Below are 22,340 nucleotides of genomic sequence, written 5' to 3'. Positions count from 1 at the left end.
TTGGTATATTATGAGGATCACCAAATATCTACTGAGTGAACCATCCCGTTGGGCAAATGTAATGTCAGCTTGGCTCTTTGATACTTTTAACAACTTCCAGGAATTCCGTTTATTTTTTGATGTTATTTTCTCTTATTTGAATTTTGGTTGTCTATTTTGGGAAATGCAAGTGTATTATGGGATGTGTATTTATCACAATGGATAAATATACCCCACCATTTCAACAGCCAATTCCTAACTGGTCTTCAAAGTTCACTGAGATTTTGTTTCCCCCGCCAAGGAACAAATCCTCAGCAGAATATTTCTTTCTCCTCTAGGCTCTGATCACCTCCGGGAAAAAGATGGCCTCTGGGCTGTCTTGGTTTGGCTTTCCATTCTGGCTGCCCGGAAGCAGAGTGTGGAGGAGATTGTCCGAGATCACTGGGCCAAATTTGGCCGCCACTATTATTGCAGGTGAGAAGGGTAAGGATGCTGGGGGCACTACAGTGAAAGAAAACTGGTGGGCTAGGACCCTAAGAAGGAGGCATCTTTTAGGACAATCTGAGGAACACGGGGGCTGGAGCCCTGATAGGTGGTTGGGGGGCATGTCAAGGACACCCAAACTGGAAGGCAGGATTTTCCCCTCCCTTAGTGACATTCCTCTGTAATCTTTTCATCAGTGCCTGTAAGGTGGGCAACCACCGCAAGAGAGAATCTGAACTGCAGAACCTTAAAAGCCCTTTGGTGCCCAAGAGGATCGTGTAATCCAGTCAGGGGCTTTCCTTGTTGCTTCTCCAGCTATAATTATCAAGGAGAGGAGGCAGAGACCAAAGCCATGAAGGTTGGGCTACTTCCATAATCCTCTCCTTACCTCTGTCCTGTTTCCCCACTCATGGTCCAAACCACGTCTAAGGTGCCCGAGCTGGCGCCCCCCGAAGGGGCCACATCGTCCGGGAGCCCCAGATTTTGCTAAAAGTTTGTCCCCCTGGAAGGAGATACAGAAAACGGAAGCGTTACCCTGGGAGGGAGGAAGGGAAAAGGTCAGTGGCTAAGCGCTCAGCGTTGGGAGTCTATATCGCTTTCCTGTTTTTGAAGTAAGCAGTCTTCTGGCCTTGTGCTTGCTTGCTAGGTCTGTGTACCTAGTACCAAGCCGCAGTTTGGGGGAAGCAGTAGTAGGAAAGGATGTTAACTGTGGAGAACACGGGGATGAGGAAAGGGAATCCTTGAGTATTCTCAGAGACTATGTACTGAAGACAGAACTTGTGGCTCATTTGCTTTGTTTATGAATAGTTAACTACTTGGGATGTTTGGTTATGTTTCAAGAGCTTAAGGAACAGAAAGAAAGCTTTAGGCTTCCCTTATAAGGTGATTGTTTCTTGTCTGAAGAAGTCATTTAGCTAGATAAATATCAGAGAATGAGAAAGCCTGTGATAGGAATTCCTTATAACTCAAGGATCGTGGTGCTCCAGGAAATGTGGACAGTGCCGTAAGAGTCTTTGTTCGTGTTAAGAAGGCAGAAGTTGTTATAGCCTAAAAACCACCTCAAATTATTCCTTGTGCCATAAAAAAAGGCAGGTGGGAATTTGTTCTACTTACTAGAATTTCTAATAAGTGCCAAAAAAAATCCTGATTCTTGTGGGCCTTTTTGGCATAGCAAGCCTTTCTTTTGCATGAAGCTGTTCTAAACAGTCCAACCTGATAAAATATGTTATGATTGCCAGCCTCTGGCTTGGTGAGCTCACTCTGAGCTAGGGATGTGTTCCTCATGATTTGTGCAATGATTATCTAGCTTTCTGCCAGTGTTTTGAAGATATGGTGTTATGATAAGTGTATTTATAATATGGTTCGGTTTTTTGTGGCCAAGAGCTTACATGATAATTACTTTTTTCATAACAAATACCATATTAGAGAATATAATGCAATGGAGATTTAAATTCTTGTAGGACATTGAATTATGTTTCAGATTTCTGTCCAAAGAGATCATAGAGATAAAGATAAAGGGAGGAGAGAATAAGAGAATGAAAGTAAACACTTTTTTTTCAGGCTCCAGCAAATGCAAGTTGAGAGATGCTTGGGAAATAAAATGACTTGTCGCCATTTTGTTTGTTGTTTGTTTGTTGTGTTGTGTTGTGGTTTTTGGTGGGCAGGAGAAAATAAAACAAGTTTGGCTTAGCTATTTCGGAGCCTGAGAACCCAGATGGATTTTCCTCGTATGAGTGGACCCCAGAAGGAATTCTGCATTGAAAGATTTCCTCCCTTGAAAGTGTGTGGTGGTGGTCAGAGGGGGTTGTCGGTCATAGCGAAGGGATGGAGTGCTGGAGTCTGCTTGTCTATGAAGATGCACATTTGGGCGGGCAGCCAGGCTGGTCTCACGACCTCAGCCATAGACTGAACGTGGTCTGTCGCAGTAGTGAATTTCCTTGACTTCTAAATCTCAGTGCCTCTCTGTATCCTAATAAACCCTCTTATCTCATCCTCAGGCCCCTCTCTGCTTGGTTGGGTCTTCATCTTCTCCCAAAAGACTATCTTTTAGGAGAATTTAGGCTCAGTACACATCCATTGCTGAGAATGTTCAGAGTTCCTGATTGGTTTGTTTCTGAGACGGGGGAGGGCACAGCTGTGTAGGAGGGAGAGAATAAAAGAAAGAGATACAGGGACAGGGGACCCATTGCTAGAAATGGCACCATTCCATGTTTTCCATTTTGGCTAATACCCTGGCGTTTACTTACAGTCTTGAAAGATCTTGGGTGAAGAAAAAATAGTGACAATGATTCGTCTTCCTTCTTTCAGTTCACTGAGAACTCCCATCTTGTCCCTGTGTTACTCAGAGCCCAACTGGAGATCCCACCATCTCCAGTTGGGCAAAGCTGCCCCTCTGAGGGCTTCTTTCTTAAACAGATCCCCCTGGATGTGCCATTAGGTCTTGGTCAAGACTGTCCACCATTGGAAAAGACCCTACAGTTCCTCTGTGGTAGTGACTAAGAATAAAATCAATTAATAGTTTTAAGCAAATGACGTCTGCCACTGGACCGACTACTTGGTATGCATTATAGTATTTAAACCCCACAACAAATGAGATAGGTGTTATTTTAGCCTTTTTTTTTTTTCCTAATCACTTCTTAGCCCCATTGTTACATATGATGTTCTTGGCTAGGAGGATATTTTTTAATGGAACAATTGTGATATTTCTTCCAAGTTTCCAAGAGAGTTTTATGGTACGTTGAGCTCTGTTCCTCCTCTCTTCACCTCCCTTGATCCCGCTCCCTCCTTCCTTCCTCCCTTCCCTTCCTCCCATTTTTCATCCCATACGTAGAAAACACTTACTACACAGGCGCCTGGGTGGCTCAGTTGGTTGAGCATCCAACTCTTGATTTCAGTTCAGGTCATGATCTCATGGTTCGTGGGTTCAAGCCCCACATCAGGCACATCTGCATGGACAGTGTAGAGCCTGCTTTCATTTTCTATCTCCCTCTTTCTCTGCCCCTCTCCTGCTCTCTCTCTTTCTCTCAAACAACAAATAATCTAGGAAGGAAGGAAGGAAGGAAGGAAGGAAGGAAGGAAGGAAGGGAGGAAACACTACTTGATAGAAGCAGTGGAGAACAAAACAGATAAGCTGCTCTCCTGTAGTTGTGGTTCTTGTGGGCAAAGGCAGATAAGAAGTAAAGAACTATTTCAAACAAAGTAAATGCAGATCGGGATAATGACTGAAAGAAAATATGAAGAGTGACGAGAGAGAGGGAGGCCTAGAAGGAAGCATCTTAGATGGATGGTTGGAGAAGGTCGCTTTCTGGAGGTGACACTAAGTTGGAAAAGTGATGGACAAGAATGTGCCAGGTGTTCCAGTAGTCAAGGGGGAGAATATACCAGGTTGAAGGAACAAAGATCAAGAACAAAGGCCCAAAGTCAGGAAGGGCACAGTATCTCTGAGGACTGGAGGGCAGGCCCATGTGGCTGTAGCCTAGTGAACAAGGGTGAGAGGGGGACAGAGTCAAGGGGGTTGGTGGGGTGGGATCCCACAATGCCTTGTGGTCCCTGGTTAGAGTCTTGTTCTCAATGTGATGGGCACTCAGGGAGGGATTGAAAAGAAGTCATTGACATGACTTGACTCTTTTTGCAAAATNAGGAAGGGCACAGTATCTCTGAGGACTGGAGGGCAGGCCCATGTGGCTGTAGCCTAGTGAACAAGGGTGAGAGGGGGACAGAGTCAAGGGGGTTGGTGGGGTGGGATCCCACAATGCCTTGTGGTCCCTGGTTAGAGTCTTGTTCTCAATGTGATGGGCACTCAGGGAGGGATTGAAAAGAAGTCATTGACATGACTTGACTTTCTTTTTGCAAAACCACTCTGGCTACTGTATAGGGCCTGCCTTGTATGGACCAGGTAGCAGGCGGGGGGTGGGAAGCAGGCTTGGATTGTAAAAGCAAGGTAGAAGAGTGCGGGGACAGGTGTGGGGTGCTTTTCTGTGCACTTCTTCCATGAAAACAAAATCAATGATTAGATGACCTTGCGATGCCCGCCCAGTCTCTGGCTCTCCAATGAGCTTTGCATTCAAACTGTGTCCTGCCTTCGCTCACCAGGTTTGACTATGAGGGGCTAGAGCCCAAGACGACGTATTACATCATGAGGGACCTGGAGGCCCTGCTCACAGACAAGTCCTTCATCGGCCAGCAGTTTGCCGTGGGGAACCACGTCTACAGCGTGGCAAAGACAGACTGCTTTGAATACGTGGACCCCGTGGATGGCACCGTGACCAAGAAACAGGTACTTGCTCGGAAATCACCAGAACGGGCACAGCCAGAAGCCAGAGTGTCGGACAGCTGGAGAGGTCTTTGGGGATGATCTACTCTGAGCGCTTCTTTATACAGACAAGCGCCCTGCAGCCCTGGTGAAGGTGACCTACTGGTTAGTGGCAGAGGACCCAGTAGAACGTAGGACCCTGACTGTCCGTCCAGTATTCTTTCCACTTGTAGCTGACACGCCAATACCCCACGTAGATATGGACCAGTATTTCCTTCTGAATCCCTTGCAAAAGTTCCTTCTGAACTTTTAGAGATTCAGAAAAGTTTCCAAGAGCAAAATATTCCTTTTCTTCGGGGCTCCCAACTGCAGGGATATTTCACCTTGTATGACCTTCTGTCATCAAGAACAATAGGAGCTTAGCCAGACGGCTTTGTAGGGGAAGAAACAGTCAGAACGTTTGCCCCGCAGAACCCAAAAGGAAGATTTATGGTTGAGAATTATTACGAGAGATAAAATGACAGAGTCAACAACTTCTACTCTGGTCTCATCTTTGTGGATTGTGTAAGAGAAGGTGAAAGCCGTTACCATTACTTTTCCTCTAGGTTTTGTTTATTTATTGGCAATGGCAAACACTGCCTACTCTAGGAGCATGCTTTAACATTTACAGCTTAGATAAGACACCATGCGACGTTAAGAAAAGTTCCATTCTAAAATCCCAAATTCTTTTTTTAAATTTTTTCAATATTTTATTTATTTGTGTGTGTGAGAGAGAGAGAGAGCGAGCATGAGCAGGGGAGAGTCAGAGCAAGAGGGAGATACAGAATCCGAAATAGGCTCCAGGTTCTGAGCTGGCAGTCAGCACAGAGCCCGACGTGGGGCTCGAACCCACAAACTGTGAGATCATGACCTGAGCCGAAGTCGGACACTTAACCAACTGAGCCACCCAGGTGCCCCTAAAATCCCAAATTCTTATCTTCTTCATTCTTCTTCATTATTATTCTTCATTAAGTACAGGCAACAGAATAAACCAGAAGCTGTAGGGCTCGGGGGACTAGATATAATGGTAGCTACTGATATTTTTATTTTGACTAATAATTCGTACATAGTCCTCATTGTAGGGGCCCCGCCTTGCAGGTATTCCAAAGCCTGATGCTCCTCTTTTATTTTCTCCGTATTCTCCCTCTGGTCTGCCAAGTTTCATGGTGATCTTTGATCTCTATTAAAATGTCATCAGGTTTTTTTTTTCTTTTAAATTCTAGAAGGCCTTCTGTAGGTGGACAAATTGATTGCAGTTTCACTTTGGAAAGGTGTAGGGTAGTGAAGGTAAGAGTGGTCAAGAAGTTTGAAGACCCAGAGTCCAGCACTACTGCTACCCCACTTACCAGTTATAGGACTTCAGGAAAGTCCCTTGATTGTTTGAGCCACAGTTTCTTCCTCATCTGTAAAAATATCTGTCTCGCAGAGCTGTTTTAGAAATGTGATGAAATTGGAGAGCCATCGGTTAAGCATCTAACTCTTGATCTTGGCTCAGGTCGTGATCTCACGGTTCGCGAGCCCCACATCAGGCTCTGCACTCATGGCGCAGAGCCTGCTTAGGATTCTGTCTCTCCTTCTCTGGGCCCTTCACCTGCTTGTGCATGCATGCTCTCTCTCTCAAAATAAGTAAATAAACTTAAAAAAATGTGATGAAATAAAATACACAAAAGCTATCCTTCATACAACAAGTATACACTACGTTTTTTGTAGTTGTGTTGTGTTTCACACCAGGATGCTTTCTTGTGGGCGGGATTGAATCATCTCCAAAATAACACTAATGAATCTCCAGAGATGTGAAGCCAGGAGCCCAGCACATGGGTGGGACCTCGGAGCCTCTGTGTCTCAGATAAATCTTTTCCAGTTTCGTATCATAGTCCTACTTCCATTTTGCAAAAGAACCTCACAACAAACTTTTCACAAATCCAGGGCTCATGGAGTCATAAAATATGTGCTTTCTAAATTATTCTTGGGAGGAGTTTGTTCTCTGATGGGGAAGGTTTGAAAACGATTCCCTGAGGGGCGCCTGAGGGGCTCAGTCAGTTAAGCATCTGACTTCAGCTCAGGTCATGATCTTCCAGTTCATGGGTTCGAGCCCCACGTTGGGTTCTGTGCGGGCCGCTCAGAGCCTGGAGCTGCTTCAGATTCTGTGTCTCCCTCTCTCTGCCCCTCCCCCGCTCATGCTCTGACTCTGTTTCAAAAATAAATAAAAACTATTAAAAAAACCAACCAAACAAACAAAAAAAACCCAAAAACGATTCCCTGAAAGGATCAGGCAGTGCGAGGTTCTGGACTTGACCTGCTCGTGAGAAGCTTGTCTGCTGAACTGATTTGCTCTGTTGTTAAATCCACTAATACTCTACCTCGCTTCTCCTTCAGTGCCGGTTTGTATCCTTCTTTGCTCTTGGCTCTATTAACAGTTCCTATCAGGCCGATTCCCCAGCCAGCTCTCAAGTTTAGACCTCTCCTTATTCCCTGTCCCCTCCCCTGCCACCCTGAACATTGGTTTGCATTTTCACTCTGGAATTTATTTATTTTTCTTTCCATACTGTTTCATATTAGCTCAAGGGTGGCCATAAGTAGCAAATGCCACCAGGGGCTGCTCTGGGAGTTTCTCTCGCAACAAAGGGAGGCTGTTGTTCATCCAGGACCAGTTTCTAGGACTCAGGTGACCGTATTTTAGCTGGTGGCCCCAAGGCACCCTGGAGCTTCTCCGCAGCTCTGCGTTTGGTTCCCCGGTGGTTTTGGGAGACAGTTAACACTCGTCCCCACTGTCAGCTACTCACAGATGGCCCTTTCCCCACAGTTTGGTCCTGTTGGCGCAGAGGAGGAACTCCTGCACGGCAGGGCTATTGGGAAACTTCCAGCACTGAGGCCCACATCTCAGTGCTCCCGGGAAGTCCTCAGCATCTGCTTCCGGGGATGGTTAAGCCGGGCTACATACATGTCATATGACATTGCTGCAGAACAGCACTCTCTACTCCTATAAGACATGTTTAAATTTAAATGAACATGTATTATTTTTAAATCACCATAAAGCCCTTGAATATCATTCAATAGATATTTCTTGAGAGCCAACCTGGTGCATAAATAATTTTTTTTTAATGGAACAGTTTTCAAATATAAATGTAGAACAGCTTTATTGAGCTACAATTTATATACCATACAACTCACCCAGTTAAAGAACAATTCAGTGGTGTGTAGTATATTTATAAAGCTCTGCAGTCATTACAACAATCCATTTTAGAACCTGTTTGTCACCCCCGAAAAGAAACTTGTACTCTTCAGCTGTAGTCTCCATTTCCAACCCTGACATTTCCCAATCTCCTTTCTGTGTCTACGGATTTGCCTATTCTGGACACTTCACATAAATGAAGTCATACAGCATGTAGTCCTTTGTGACTAGCTTCCATCACTAAGCAGAACATTCCATGTATCTGTACTTCATTCTTTCTTATTGACAAATAATGTTCCGTTGTGTGGATAGACCACATTTTGTTTATCCATTCCTCAGTTTATGAGTATTTGGGTTGTTTCCACTTTTTTGACAACTACGAATAATTTTGCTGTCAATATTCACGTAAAGTTTTTGTGCGGACGTAGACTTTCAGTTATCTTGGGCCGAGAGCGAGGAGCGGAATTGCTAGGTCAAATGGTAACTGTTGGTTTAACCTTCAGAGAAACAGCCATACGGTCTTCAAAAGCAAATGCACTGTTTTACATTCCCACCAGCAGTGTATGAGGGTCCCAATTTCTGCACACTTTTGCTAACTTTTATTATATTTTTGGTTAGAGAATAATGTTATTTAAATTGATCTACTAAGTTATATATTATTTTAAAATGAAGATAGAAGAGATCTGATCTCCAGATGGACAAAGAAATGTTTGCTGTGTGAGGCAGTTTGCTGTGGTGGCTCCAGTGCTGTCACAGTGGAGTCAAACAGGCATAGATTTGAAGGCTGGGCTCTGTCATGGCCTAGATCTGTGACTTTGGGCCTATTACTTAACTTCTTTTTTTTTTTTTAATTTTTTAATGTTTATTTATTTTTCAGACAGAGAGAGAGACAGAGTGTGAGCAGGGGAGGGACAGAAGGAGGGAGATACAGAATCGGAAGCAGGTTCTAGGTTCTGAGCTGTCAGCACAGAGCCTGACGTGGGGCTTGAACTCACGAATCATGAGGTTATGGCCTGAGCCGAAGTCGGACGCTCAACCGACTGAGCCAGCCTGGTGCCCCATTACTTAACTTCTCTTAACTTGTCGGGGCAGGTGGGTGGCATGCTGGTAATAATTACCATATAGGGTTAAAGATACGGTTTGAGGAGAAAGTCCCATAAACCCCCTGGCATAGCAGCTGGTATCCATTTGATACTCAAGAACTATTGGTTGCTTCCCCCTTACCAGAATCCTCAACTTTTGAGGAAAGGGTATGAATGGTGTTCACAGGCACAGGCTTGAGATCAGAAAGTCTTGGATTTGAATCAGCGCTGCCGTCTCCTTGCTGGGTGATCTTAGGAAGTTACTTGACCTCCCTGTGCCTTTCCTTATCTGTGAAAATAGGAATAATAATCGTGGCTACCTCATACAGCCATTGGAAGACTTAGATAATACATGGAAAGTCCTGACACATAGTAACTACTAATAAATGGTTAACTAAAATAAGTTATGTTAAAAGAGCATCCTTGGGAAAGAATGATTTTGACATTTAATGAGCCATGTATGATGAGAAAAGCAGGGAAACAACACTGAGCGGCGTACAATTTTGCAGGATGTCCTGTGAAGACCTGGGAAGCCCTTTTCAGTTTCTGAGTCATCTGTGAATCGATTTAGTCACGTTCCTCCGCCTTCCCTAAGTCTCCCCCTCCCCCATCTCTATCCATCCCACTTAGTTTCCGAAAAGAGACAGTTTTTTTGAAAACAGCTTCGTCTCCTTTTTGTCCTTGATTTGGTGTCAGAGTCAGGAAACAGAATGTGGGGGGTGGGGGGAAGCTGTTTCACATATATCTCTAGAGATAAAGAAGAAATGCTCCTCCATCCAAAATGAAATTAAAATCCTGTTCTGGTGATAAGCCCCACCCCCTCTCTGCTTCACTGCTTCGGGAATGTTCAGCAAAGTCTGTCCTGCCTGTGAGACCATGTGGAGGTCATTTAAGGAGCAAGAAAGACACCCACCCCCGAAGTACTCAACCCCTGACATGAATTCCCAGGGACCTCCCTGGCCTTCCTGTCACCTGTCAGGTTTCATGGAATTTACTGTGGCTGCCTCCAAGTGGCTGATATTTTTGTGATGTTGGGCGCCCGGAGAAAAGCTGATGTGTGTCTTCCATTAAACAGGACCCAAGAGGAACTCTCATTTAGAAATAGCAGCTTAACGAGGCATGGTTCACCAACTGCAGTTCATTCTCTCTTATCCCATGAGGGTATGTCACTGTTTATTCTCAGGTAAAAATCTAGTCACATGAGTGAATGATAATGGCTTCTTCCAATATGAGTGGGAAAAATAAGCCAATAGCTGCTCTGAGAGTATGGAGTTTAATCCAGTGGCTGACAAACTTAAGAGGCTCCCACTTTATGCCTTGTAAAGACATGGGAGAGATGAGAGAAGGGCAGCCTCCTCCCTAAGGCTTGACAGGTGGCCCACTCTTTCCTCAAGGATGAGTTCATTGTACAAACATCAAGATTTTCCGCAGTGCCAGGCATTCTCTCTTTTCCTCAACTATCAACATCCCAAGCAACATCATTAGTGCCCAGGTTACCTCTTACCATTATCCTTCCCGTGTCTTTCCTATAGCCCATATCTTGAGTCAATACTCAGCACCCCCAGGATTACGAGACCCTTCCAGCTGTGATAGAAGGAATACCNCCCAATCCTGGTAGTGTGAAAGGACAATATGACAGATGGCGCCAGCACCGAGTGACGGGGTGGGCATCGATCCAGAACCACGCGCTGTGTTCTGAAAATTAACTTGGAAGAGAGAAACCTTGACACCAGGAACAGAATTAAGGAACCAAGTTTCTCTTCGTGACCCATCCCATGCCCGTATTTCTCTTTAACAAGATCAGAAATCACGAAATTCCACCAGTGCTGAAGTCATTTGCAAGTCACCGTTCAGCTGGTATTAAAAAACCTGATGTAAATAAAAGCATACCAGTTAGCTGATGTGGAAAACCAAATCCAATTTGATTATGTCAGGCTAACTTGGAGCTTATTAATCCCTCTTCACGTTAGGCAGGCTGTGTGGAAACGTTTTGATGTTGTCCTCAACCTGGAAAAAAAAAAGAACCATTTGAAATTGGTTCAGAGGAAAAGTACACTTTGAAGCCTGTTTGCAGAACCATTTGCTTTTCGAGTTGTAATTTTAATAGGCAGGAAGGTGTCTTCTTCACTTTTTAATTTCAGTATTTAGAAATAATGGAGAAAGTAAGCTGGCAGTCTTGAAATCACATTTTAGTTGGGGATTTCATGTTTTAATATATACTGCGGTGCTAATAACCCCTGGTCAACAGGTAGAGAGAAGTTTACCAAGCTCTTGTTTCTGTAGGCATTATGTGAAGGCAACTGAATGGTGTCATCTGGACAATCTGGGAGCCAGGACCGAGTTCTCTATTTAGAGTTAACTGGTCGGGGCACCTGGATGGCTCAGTCAGTTAAGTGTCTGACTTCGGCCCAGGTCATGATCTCACAGTTCGTGGGTTCAAGCCCCACGTCGGGCTCTGTGCTGACAGCTAGCTCAGAGCCTGGAGCCTGTTTCGGATTCTGTGTCTCCCTCTCTCTCTGACCCTCCCCTGTTCATGCTGTCTCTCCTTCACTCTCAGAAATAAATCGTTAAAAAATTTTTAGAGTTAACTGGTCAACCGTCAACTTTTCTCACATTCTCATCAATGAACCAATGGAGAGGCAGTCATGAACACCTTATCTCTCTACTATGCCACTTGCTGGAGTGAGGTTTGTGCATCTCAAATTAGAACTTAAGAAATCATTTCAGCCGTGCTGGTTACCCCACCTATGGAGTTTAGTTGAATCTGAAAGTTGGTACTTCGAAATACTCCCTCTCTGTTGAGGAACAGAAATATTTAGGAAGTGAGGTGTTGTCATTACATGTATATTGTGATTACATCTGGGTTAAAAAAAAAACAACCTCTTTTTGGGGTTCCTGGGTGGCTCAGTAGGTTAAGTGTCTGACTTCGGCTCATATCATGATCTCACCATCCATGAGTTTAAGCCCCGGATCAGGCTCTGTGCTGGCAGCTCAGAGCCTGGAGCCTGTTTCGGATTCTCTCTCTCTCTCTCTCTCTCTCTCTCTCTGTCTACCCTTCCCCCACTCATGCTCTGTCTTTGTGTCTCAAAAATGAATAAATGTTAAAAAAACATTTTTAAAATCTTCATTGCAGGTTGTGATTTTGGAAAAAAAAAACCTCACATAATAAATATCCATTCCTTTCCTACGTTAGTACAATACAGTGAAGATAGTTGAAGTGCGATTCGTTCGCGTCTTCATCCATTCACTGAATGTTTACCAAATGCCTACTACATACCAGTCAGCTTGCTGGGGGGCTAAAGATCTGCCAGCATACAGGGCAATCTAGCAGGGAAGACAAACTGACGTTCAATTTGTAATCACCGTAGTCTTTATTGAAAATTATTACAGAGAAATCACTTACTTGGGAGTGCATAGCCAGGGCTGCTTACCTGGAATAGGGGGTCTGGGGAGGTGATAGTTAAGCTCTTCCCTGAAGAATGTGTGGTAGTTGGCCCAGGGAAAACCGTCTTGACAGACTAAATGCCTTTCTTTAATCTAATGTAGTTATACCATTGTTTGGCTTTCCAGATAAAGAATTGGGATTTCCTATAGGTAATAGCATTCTCAGTGGGATGTTACAATATTTTTATTCTCAGTGTCAGTGCCCATTCTACAATGCTGCAGTTTTCCTCAGGAAAGACAGTTGGGTCTTTTGGTAAGGCACACTGAAAACCATGGATTAAAAACATGTTTTTAATGTTTATTTATTTTGAGAGAGAAAGAGCAGGCTCCACACTGTCAGCACAGAACGCATTTGGGGGCTCAATCTCATGAACCATGAAATCATGACCTGAGCTGAAATCAAGAGTTGGACGCTTAACCTACTGAACCACCCAGGTGCCCCATCCCCCTATTTTTTTAAATAATAGTTACTTTTCCTGTGATTTTGCCTATTTGTCTCCCAAAGACCAAACACATATTCATTATTTTATAAGGACCCGTTGGCTGATTTGAAAATAGGAAGAGGGAGACACTGTTTCTGATTCATTCTGACGTTCTAACTCCTTTGCTTCTGATTCATTGGGGTTTTATTGTAATGAAGTACCTTCTCCTGACATAAGTTGATTGTGTTAAGACTATCTTCTAAAATGCTGATAGAATCCCACTAAGATGTGCGATAAGAATCTAAGCATTCTGGAATGAATAACATCACAGTTACTTCCTACAGAAATACCAATGTCCCTGCATAGTCACGAGGGTGACCGTCACCAGGAAACACAAATATTAAAGGAAAAAAGTGCAGGCTGTCACAGGAAATGAGGGAGGAAGCTATCCCCGTTGTCTGGGTAAAGTGTGTCTGATTCCAAAATACCCCAGAAATGGGGCTGATGTTGAGTGAACAGGGATCAGCAGCCAGTTTGGCTGAAGGCACGGGGAAATGGAACATGTGTGACCTAATTCCATTGTTCCAAATTTGACAGTTGGAATCTGGATAACTTTTAAGTCTTTACTCTCCAAATAGCCCTCTCATCACCTTATGTAGTTTTTGCTGGATGTGTGTTTTATAAATTAAAAAAAAAAATGTTTTTAATGTTTATCTATTTTTGAAAGAGAGACAGAGCATGAGGCAGGGAAGGGGAAGATAGAGAGGGAGATACAGAATCTGAAGCAGGCTCCAGGCTCTGAGCTGTCAGCACAGAGCCCGATGCAGGGCTCAAACCCACGAACCGTGAGATCATGACCTGAGCTGAGGTCAGCCACTTAACCAACTGAGCCACCCAGGCACCCCTGGATGTGTATTTTAAAAGAGCACCTACCAAGTCATTTGACCTTGGTTTCCTCAAATAGTTATTTGTAGCCATTGGTCTCAAAGAGTGCTGGTTGGTTGGGAAAAGGCTAGATGAGAATTGCTCCATAAGTAGGGCAGTTGGGTATGGCCGTGCAGTCAGTGCATTGCACCAAAGGCATTCAGCCTAATGAAGGAGAAGCCAAACTCTAGGCCAGCCAAGAAGAGAGATGTTTTTCTATAAATTGCCTTCCTGTTTGTAATCTATATAAGGGCACAGTATGGACCAGCTGCTGCCCTGCTCAACCACTTTTGGACTTATGCTTGCAGCTAACTCTATGACTTAAACAAAGGAAAATGGGTAATTCTAGTTAATCTTTTTCATGGAGAGCTATGTCTGTCCAGTCCACATCTTCTGCTTTATAAGCTGCCTGCTTTCTTCTACAAAATATGCTTCAGATGTTACACAACAGTATTTGCACCTTGAAGCCTTCCAGATAAATCGTTGGGATTTCCTGTGGGAGATAGCATCTGAGTTGGGCTCAGGGTCTCGCTCTTCCACACCTTGTCTCCAGGTTCACATGCCTGGTGTGGCCACCTGACTCTATATGTGACAGTGTACCAGATCGCAGGGCCACATGCTGTTTCCCCCTGGAATTCATCCTCAGTCAGTATCTGACTGGGTTGGGTGTTGCCAAGTGGCTCTTGGTGATGGATAGTTCCTCCTTCCCCGCCTGGCTGCAACATGGCTTCGAGTCTCCAAATGAACATCTGGCAGCTCTTTGTGTGTTTAGCAATGTGCAGATCTCTCTGCATTGATTTACACAAGGGCTTAAAAAACCCCAACATTTATTTAGCCAACATTTATCAGAAACCTGCTCTACTGAAGGCTCTGTGCTCATTTGAGGGACAATACAAAACATATGAGATGCTGTTCACATAGTTCACAGGAAGCGAGGTGTGACTGGCGGCTGCCTCATGTGGTTCACCCTAAAATGACAAGCCTGGGGTCAGAAGACCTAAATTTCTGGCTCCTCGATTGGCTGGCTGTTAACCTTGAACAGTTTTTCACTTCCCCTTTCTTTCCAGGGAAGGAAGGAAGTGGCCTGGATGACTCTGAGGGCCTTCCTTCAGGACCATAATGGTCTAAATTGACTGACTTGGAAGGGACATTGAGTTGTCAAAGAAGCCAGTTTGGTGAGAGTTAGGGAGAAGATAAATGGTAACAGATCCGTGAACTTGACAGCGATTGTAAGGAGCAGGGTACCATTCTTAAAATAAAAGTAATCTTAATTCTGCCTAATTTAAAAATAAATATGCCATAAACAGTTCCCATGTAGGCTTCGTTTGGCAATCTTCTGCAAAATCTGGAAGGTTGGATGGCTTAGAGCATAGTACCATTTTCATTAAAAGCTTAACGTAAGAGTAGTATTTATAAACTGATTTCTAATTTTCAAAGCACATTTCACATGTATTCTCTGATCTTATGCTCACGACAGCCCAGTAGGCCTGGCTGTATTGTTTTTTCATCCCTTTTTAGGAAATTAAGACTGACAGAGCTTTAAGTGACATGCTCAAGGGCCGCCTGGATGGCTCAGTCACTTAAGCATCTGACTCTTGATTTTGGCTCAGGCCACGATCTCATGGTTTGTGGGTTTGAGCAGGATGTCAGGCTCTGCACTGACAGTGTGGAGCCTGCTTGAGATTCTCTCCCTCTCTCTCTCTCTCTCTCTCTCTCTCTCCATCTCTAACCCTTCCCCACTCATGCACGCTCTATCTCTCTCTCTCATTCAAATAAACTTGAAAAAAAAAAGTGACTTGCTTAAGACCACCAGCTGCAAAGCCAAGCCAGAATTCCAGCCCAGTGGTTCTCTAGTGGGTATCTTTTCATCTTTTCCAAACCGACTCTTACCGAAGAGGGACAAATGTGAGGAGGAATAGAAGATCTCTACTGAGAAATGGAAGCAAATTGGAGGCTTAAGGGGTGGAGATACCTGCGGGGAATACTCTTTGACAATCTTCCACTGCGACAAAGCTGAGATGGGCAAAGCCCCCCTCTTGTCACAGAGGCTTATGACAGCAGGCACTCAGTGGGAAGACAAATGCTAGGCTGGCACTCAAAGTGTCGGTTTGGTACCCCACTCTGTAATTAAGATTATCTTAGAATGGAAGAATGAAACTCTTGCCTCCTTTCCACGCGTGGCTATTCTGGAATTCTGGCTACTGTTGTTGCTGTGGCTATGCAGGCATCATGGATCCCTTCACCGCTGCTTTAGGAATTCCATACGAGATTGTGCTAAAAGATTTTAGGGTCAGATGGCCCAAGAGGAGATTCTTATAATGGTTCTGCTATTGGTGAGGCATTAGGAGGAGGCTCTCGGGACACAGCAGCAAGATGTTTGATTAGCCTCCCCACCCCACCGTGCTATGGCTCTCCTGAGATTCCAGTCTGATGGTAGTAGAAGGTGAAACCTCAAAAAAACTGACATGTGCTATAGTCAGTCACTTGATACATGAGGCAAGTGACCCAGACCAAAGTGGCCGCTACAGGGGCAGCCACATTTGACTACACATTGGGATCATCTGGAGAGTACTTACAATCCCAGTGCCCAAGTAACCACTATTCAAGTTAGATACTAGTGTCTGGGGTAAGATTCAGCTATCAGTATTTTTTTTTTAATGTTTTATTTATTTCTAGGAGAGAGAGAGACAGTGTGAGCAGGGGAGGGTCAGAGAGAGAGGGAGTCACAGACTCTGAAACAGGCTCCAGGCTTTGAGCTGGCAGTCAGCACAGAGCCCGACGCGGGGCTCAAACCCACGAACCGCGAGATCGTGACCTAAGCGAAAGTCGGACGCTTAACCGACTAAGCCACCCAGGTGCCCCTCAGCTATCAGTATTTTTTAAAGACCCTAGCTGATTCCAAAGTGCAGCAGATTTTGCTGTTAAGGGACTTAGGATTTGTCGAATATCATCACACAAGTGGAGACAGGATCCCATCATGGTTCAACTCCATTGTTTTAGCCAAAACTGACCCTCACCTTAAAAATGAAGGATGAATAGATACAGCATTGTTCACAACGACCCTTCATGGTAAATATGTTAACCCCAGTTCACTGATGGAGAATGTAGGTATGTTTTCATTTGGCCCATGAGTCCTCCTTAAATGTGGGATGGGGCATCCTAGCGGTGCTCACTCCCATTGCCAAACATGCAGAGACATTCATTCAGGTGTTTGCAGAGAGCTGACTGCATGCCAGGCATTGTCCTGGGCTATGGGGACAGATGATGTGAACAAGGAGCCTAAGGCTTTGCCCTTCCGGGGCTCAAAGGACTGTTTGAAGGACTCAAAGACCTGTTTCAGCAGTTCCCACACTGTAGAGTTAAGGCCAGAAGTGATAGGAACTCCTTTTATTCATTTGTGCCAGGCCTCGTTCCTTCAGGAGGATTTGTGGCAGCAAAAACATGCATAATGAAGCTGTTAGGACGTAAATAAGAAACAGAAATCAAGAACAGGGAAAATATAAATAAGAGTAGAGAGTCAAGAACAGAAGAAGAAAAATTCATAGTTAATGCAAGTCATAAGGATCCACTTGGGCTGAACCTCAAATCTGGCATTAAGTGTCCTGGCAGCCATATTGAAAACGGAACTATGGTTACTTATTATTGTCAGAAAGACAAAAAAATACCAGTTCCTCAGGGAAGGAAAGGCTTTCCTAACACTTGGCTCTTGAGGAAATGTCTGATGTGGAATCTAATACAATCTCTAATAATCTCCCAAAAGTGACTATAAAAGTTGGTTTTGTAAGGGAGATACCTTGTAGACCCAGCAATGAAAGTAAGGATATGAAACTAAAATACATGTTTTTTTTAATTTGAGAGAAAGAGCGAGCAAGCACACACATGCAATTGGGGTAGAAGAGCAGAGGGAGAGAGAAAGAATCTTAAGCAGGCTCTGTGCTCAGTGTGGAGCCTGGTGTGAGGCTTGATCCCACAACCCTAGGATCCTGACTGAGCCAAAATCAAGAGTCAACCGACTGAGCCACCCACCCCTAAAATACAATTGAATAAATTCACTTTTGTCATGAGTAGTCGGTCAGAAGTACATTGATTTGGGTCACACCTATGTCCAGATAATCTGTGGCTAAAATCCATGGGGAAATGCATAGATTGGACACTCTTACTTATATTACTTATACGAATTGTCATAATTTTTCTCTATTGGGATTTTTATAAGGCACATAGATAAAATATTTTCTGGGGTAGAGTTGAAGGATAAGTATTTCGTGTTGCAAGTAACATAATGGCTTATACCGGGAGTTAGCAAACATTTTCTGTAAAAGATAATAAATAGTTTCACCCTTGTGGGCCCATTTCTGTCATAACTATTCAGCTCTGTAGTTATAACACAAAAGCAGTGTAGATACTACGCTCAATGGGGACAGCTGTGTTCCAGTAAAACCTGATTTCTAAAACTAGGTGGCAGGTCAAATATGGCTGACAAACTATATTGCCAACCCCTAATTTACCCTAAAAATTAAAAAAAGAACAATTTATGATTGTATGCTGTTGCTTGTTGGAATTACAGAGCATTTAGAAACTTGGCAAGTCTTGGTCATTGTGACTTGGGCCTCATCATTTAATTCAAAGTAGGTGACGAGGCCTGCTGGCAAGAACATGCTCACATGCAGGGTGCACATCCATTAAGTTCTTTGGAGGAACATGTGGACGCTAGAGCAATCCAGCACACTTCACACATCAGAGTGACACTCAGCAGACATGCAACTGGAGCTATTGCAGCACAGAACTGGGCTGGGTCTGAACCATTCTTCCTTCCATGCAGAGGAAGAGTACTGTGGTATTCCTCACTTGGAGGTCTCCCAAAACAACATGGGTTCTAGTAAAATCCCATGGCTGGTTCCGTAGGAAAGAGAGACACTGGACTAGCAACAATACCTTGTGCATGCCTTTATCATCTTTTCAAGTGCAAAATCTATTCCAGACTACCTGACATAGATGCTAACCAACCTTCTATGACCACAGCCAAAGCTATGGCTACCCACACAGAGAAAAAAACAAACAAAATTTCACTGTAAAAAAAAAAAAAGCCTCGTGAGCTGATAACACATGTTGCTAGTCTGTTATGGCCTGAGTTCTTATATACCTCCCACTGACCATATACCAATATAGGATTATTAAATAATTACAGATATTGTGTAGTTAGTGGGAGCCACATTAAAGTGTTGAGTTCAGGTGGTCATCGGAAAAGGTGGCCTTGAGTGGTTTGGAGTCTACCACAGGTGGTTTAGGGCTTCAGCCTTAATAGTGCTTTCACCAACTTATGCACAGCTCAGAGTCCTGAGCACCCAGTCACCTACTCATGTGTCCCATTTATGGTGACAAGGGGAACACAGGCTTAAAAAGAAATAAGAGCTTCAACAGAGTTTGTAAAACCATGACTGTGGATGCAGTTAATGGAACCTTGGGGGCCTTATTGTCAGTTTGGACACAATTTGGTGTAAGACACTGGTCAGTAGGGATCCTTAACTCTTCACTCCTCTGGCAGCATGAGGTAGGTAAGGAAGTGGTTACTGCTCCTTGTAATGTGATTGCAAGGACTAGTCCAGGCTTATGGAGAGCAAGTACTGTGTCTTTGTCTTCCTGTACCCAGAGCTTAGCCCAGGACCTGATCCACGGGGACTACTCTAAAATGTTTGCCCATTGAATGAATCCTGGTTAGTACCATCCTGTTTACAAAGCTAGTATCATAGAGAGACAGGTTGCCAGGAAGGGAGGTGGCACCTTTTTGTTATACAGATCGTGGCAGACATTGAATCACTCCAGAAGAGGCTAAGGCTTTTGCTTTGGGACTGGAACAAGAAATGCCTACACAATTTAAAAAGCAGAAAACCAATAGTGCCCCCACCCCACCCCAGCAGATATGGGGGGGGGTAAAATATCAGCAGTCACATTTATTATGGCAGGTGTATTTTTAATAATGGCTTATTCTTAGTAACCCAGATTTAAGGCCAGACAAGTTTCAAGGGCAAATTTCTTAGGGAAAATGTCTGATGTCAGAGTTGCCCAAGACTTCTCCTTTTTCAGAAATAACAAGTGACCAGACTTATTATTTTGTTTCCTCCTCTTCTTTCCTCTGCCCCCCGCCAATAGGCTTATTTATAACCAGGGCTTTATCAGTTGTATTAAGAAAACAAATTTCCTTCCACAAACATTACCGTAGGATCTTACGGTCATCTTTTTCAAATATCCCTGCCACTGATGAAAACAGATGCATGGAGAATGGAAACATTCTGAGCCAAAAGCAAATTAATACTGCCACAGCTCTGCCTTCACACCACCCTGGTGGCCAGGGTGTGGAGTAAGAAGGACAGAGCCAAGACGATGAAGTTGTATACAGAAACTCCAGAACCCAGCTGAGGGGTTCCAACATTTTGTTGTAGGCTTCACTTCCTATCGGGAATGTGAGGGCAAGGAAAGAATCAAAATAGATGAACTTAAAGCAAAGGGGGTAACCTTAACACAGGTAATATGACTGACAGTCATAAAGAAATTGCCTACCCTCATTGCGTCCGGAGAAAAACTTTGACCCTAGGGACATTTATTAAATACCATCCCCTCCTTGTCCCTGCACCTCTTTCTCATTCCCATATCTCCAGACCAAAGGAACTTGAGCCTCTGTTCATAGTTTTGCCCCTAAGTCTCCCCCAGCAGTAACTACAAGTAGGTATTAATTGTTACTCCCTGTGTATTCTTTGGCTCACTGACCCATTCTGGGTGCTCTTGGTCTCAGGGCCTGAGGATCATTTTCTCAGACGCGTCACGGCTCATCTTTCGGCTCAGTTCCTCCAGCGGCATGCGGGCCACCATCAGACTGTATGCGGAGAGCTACGAGAGGGACCCCAGCGGTCATGACCAGGAGCCTCAGGTACGAAAGCTGAGCCCTGTCCTCACCTATGTGTCTCGTCCCTCCTGGACAATTTAGGGAGCTCTCGTGGGCCTTTAGCGGGGGTGGTTTTTCTTTCTGAAAAGTACATTCCAGATCGATAGATCCTGCTGAAGAACAAGGTTAGAGTGACTCTAAGCAGATTTCATTCATTCACTCATTGCGATGTTTGAAACAGAAAATTGGGCTCTGGCCTCTGTGATGAGTTTAGACCAGCACTTCCCAAATGGCTTCCCTTTCTTGATTGTACTGCAGTTTGTTAATTGGGGGTGACGTCAAGAGACAGCACTTGCAAAGATGAAGAACTTTTTAGGTAGAGTCATGCTGGTCACGCTCCTCAGAGCCTTGGGTCTGCACACGTAAATAAGGAATCTCCAGGTGTCCGGCAAACTCGGGGTTGGATCATGACCTTGAGATGCCAATATAGATGCTACTCTGGGCATCCTCTCGGAGATTGCAGCAGAGCTCAGATTCTCTTGAGAAGAAAGACAATGGCTGGTCTGCATTTAAAGTTGGGGAGGCTGAGCTAGGCCAGCCAAGGCCGGGCCACCCTGTGTTTGGCAAAGTCCCTTTGTGTTGTCAACAGTAGAGCTAATTAAGAACTCAGAAAGTAAGTATCCCCACTGCCGCATTCCTTAATGCTGCAGGCAACATTAATTAATACCAGAAAGGATCCACCATGATTTTGGGTACTTCCAGCTACACTCCTGGCCACCCCTTGTGCCCTTGGTCTTTTTCCACCGTGGGTTTTAAAGCAGAGTCCTTGATAAGGCGGTTCCTTGAGCTGAAAAACAGTGGCTCCATACTTATTTGGAAGAGAAGTAGAGAAGCAAGTGGAAACTCACTGCTTCTCATTTTAGAGTTACTCAGAATTTCCAGTGAGATTTGCCATAGTTGTGCCCTAGAATGACATCAGAGACGGTTTTCTTTCTTTGCCACCAGTTTAGTGTGTTTTCTCAAAGGGTGTCTGCCTTAGGAGAGTCTCTAAGAACTGGATAAATATGGTGCCTTAGATCCTTACAGCGGGCCCTGTAACTAGATGATCTGTTTAGAGCAGATCATCCCAGATGGGAAGTAGAGACCCTGGAGGCTGATGGCCATCGTCAGGGTCACCTAGTACATGAAGCAGCAGAGCAGGAAGCTAGTGTAAGGTTCTTGGCCCTCTCCTGTCAGAATCACAGGCTTTCCATTCAGGGACGGGCCATGCTCTGCCAACATAATTTGTCGGTGAGTACATTTCACCCAAGATAGTACCAAATCATGCAAGAATTGGAGGCTTACCTTTTCTTTCCATATAAAACCCTTCTCCTTCTCATGTTGGGAAATGAGATTAAACCAAGGGCCTAAAAGTCCAGAGCTACAGACGGGGAGGAATGATATTACTGGCCTCGGCAACTCTGACTCACCCTGACTCGAGGCTAGTGTTTCTCAGCATTCTTTTCCCTATTTGCACCGGGTGAGTGGTTATGATATTTGCTGATTTTTATTTACCTTCCACACGGACTGCAGAATATGATGTCCAGGCCTTTAGACGCGTGTGAAAACAATCCTGTGCACAAGTGAGTTTCTCTCTGAGGTGCTCCATGAAAGCAAAGTGGTGCTC

At 44.3% G+C, this 22,340-nt stretch overlaps 1 protein-coding gene across 1 annotated transcript in view; it reads left to right on the top strand.

Annotated features, from left to right (window-relative positions):
- Positions 1 to 22,340, top strand: part of PGM5 (phosphoglucomutase 5) — a 209,984-nt gene that overhangs the window by 152,139 nt on the left and 35,505 nt on the right. The window contains exons 9-11 of the mRNA XM_077759298.1: positions 318 to 453; positions 4,555 to 4,738; positions 20,585 to 20,719. Coding sequence (XP_077615424.1) covers positions 318 to 453; positions 4,555 to 4,738; positions 20,585 to 20,719 — 455 coding nt within the window. The remainder of the gene's footprint in view (positions 1 to 317; positions 454 to 4,554; positions 4,739 to 20,584; positions 20,720 to 22,340) is intronic.

Source organism: Crocuta crocuta, unplaced genomic scaffold, assembly GCF_008692635.1.
Source record: "Crocuta crocuta isolate KB4526 unplaced genomic scaffold, BGI_CrCroc_1.0 scaffold41, whole genome shotgun sequence".
In the NCBI taxonomy this organism is placed as follows: domain Eukaryota; kingdom Metazoa; phylum Chordata; class Mammalia; order Carnivora; family Hyaenidae; genus Crocuta; species Crocuta crocuta.
This window is presented reverse-complemented; position numbering and strand designations above follow the sequence as displayed.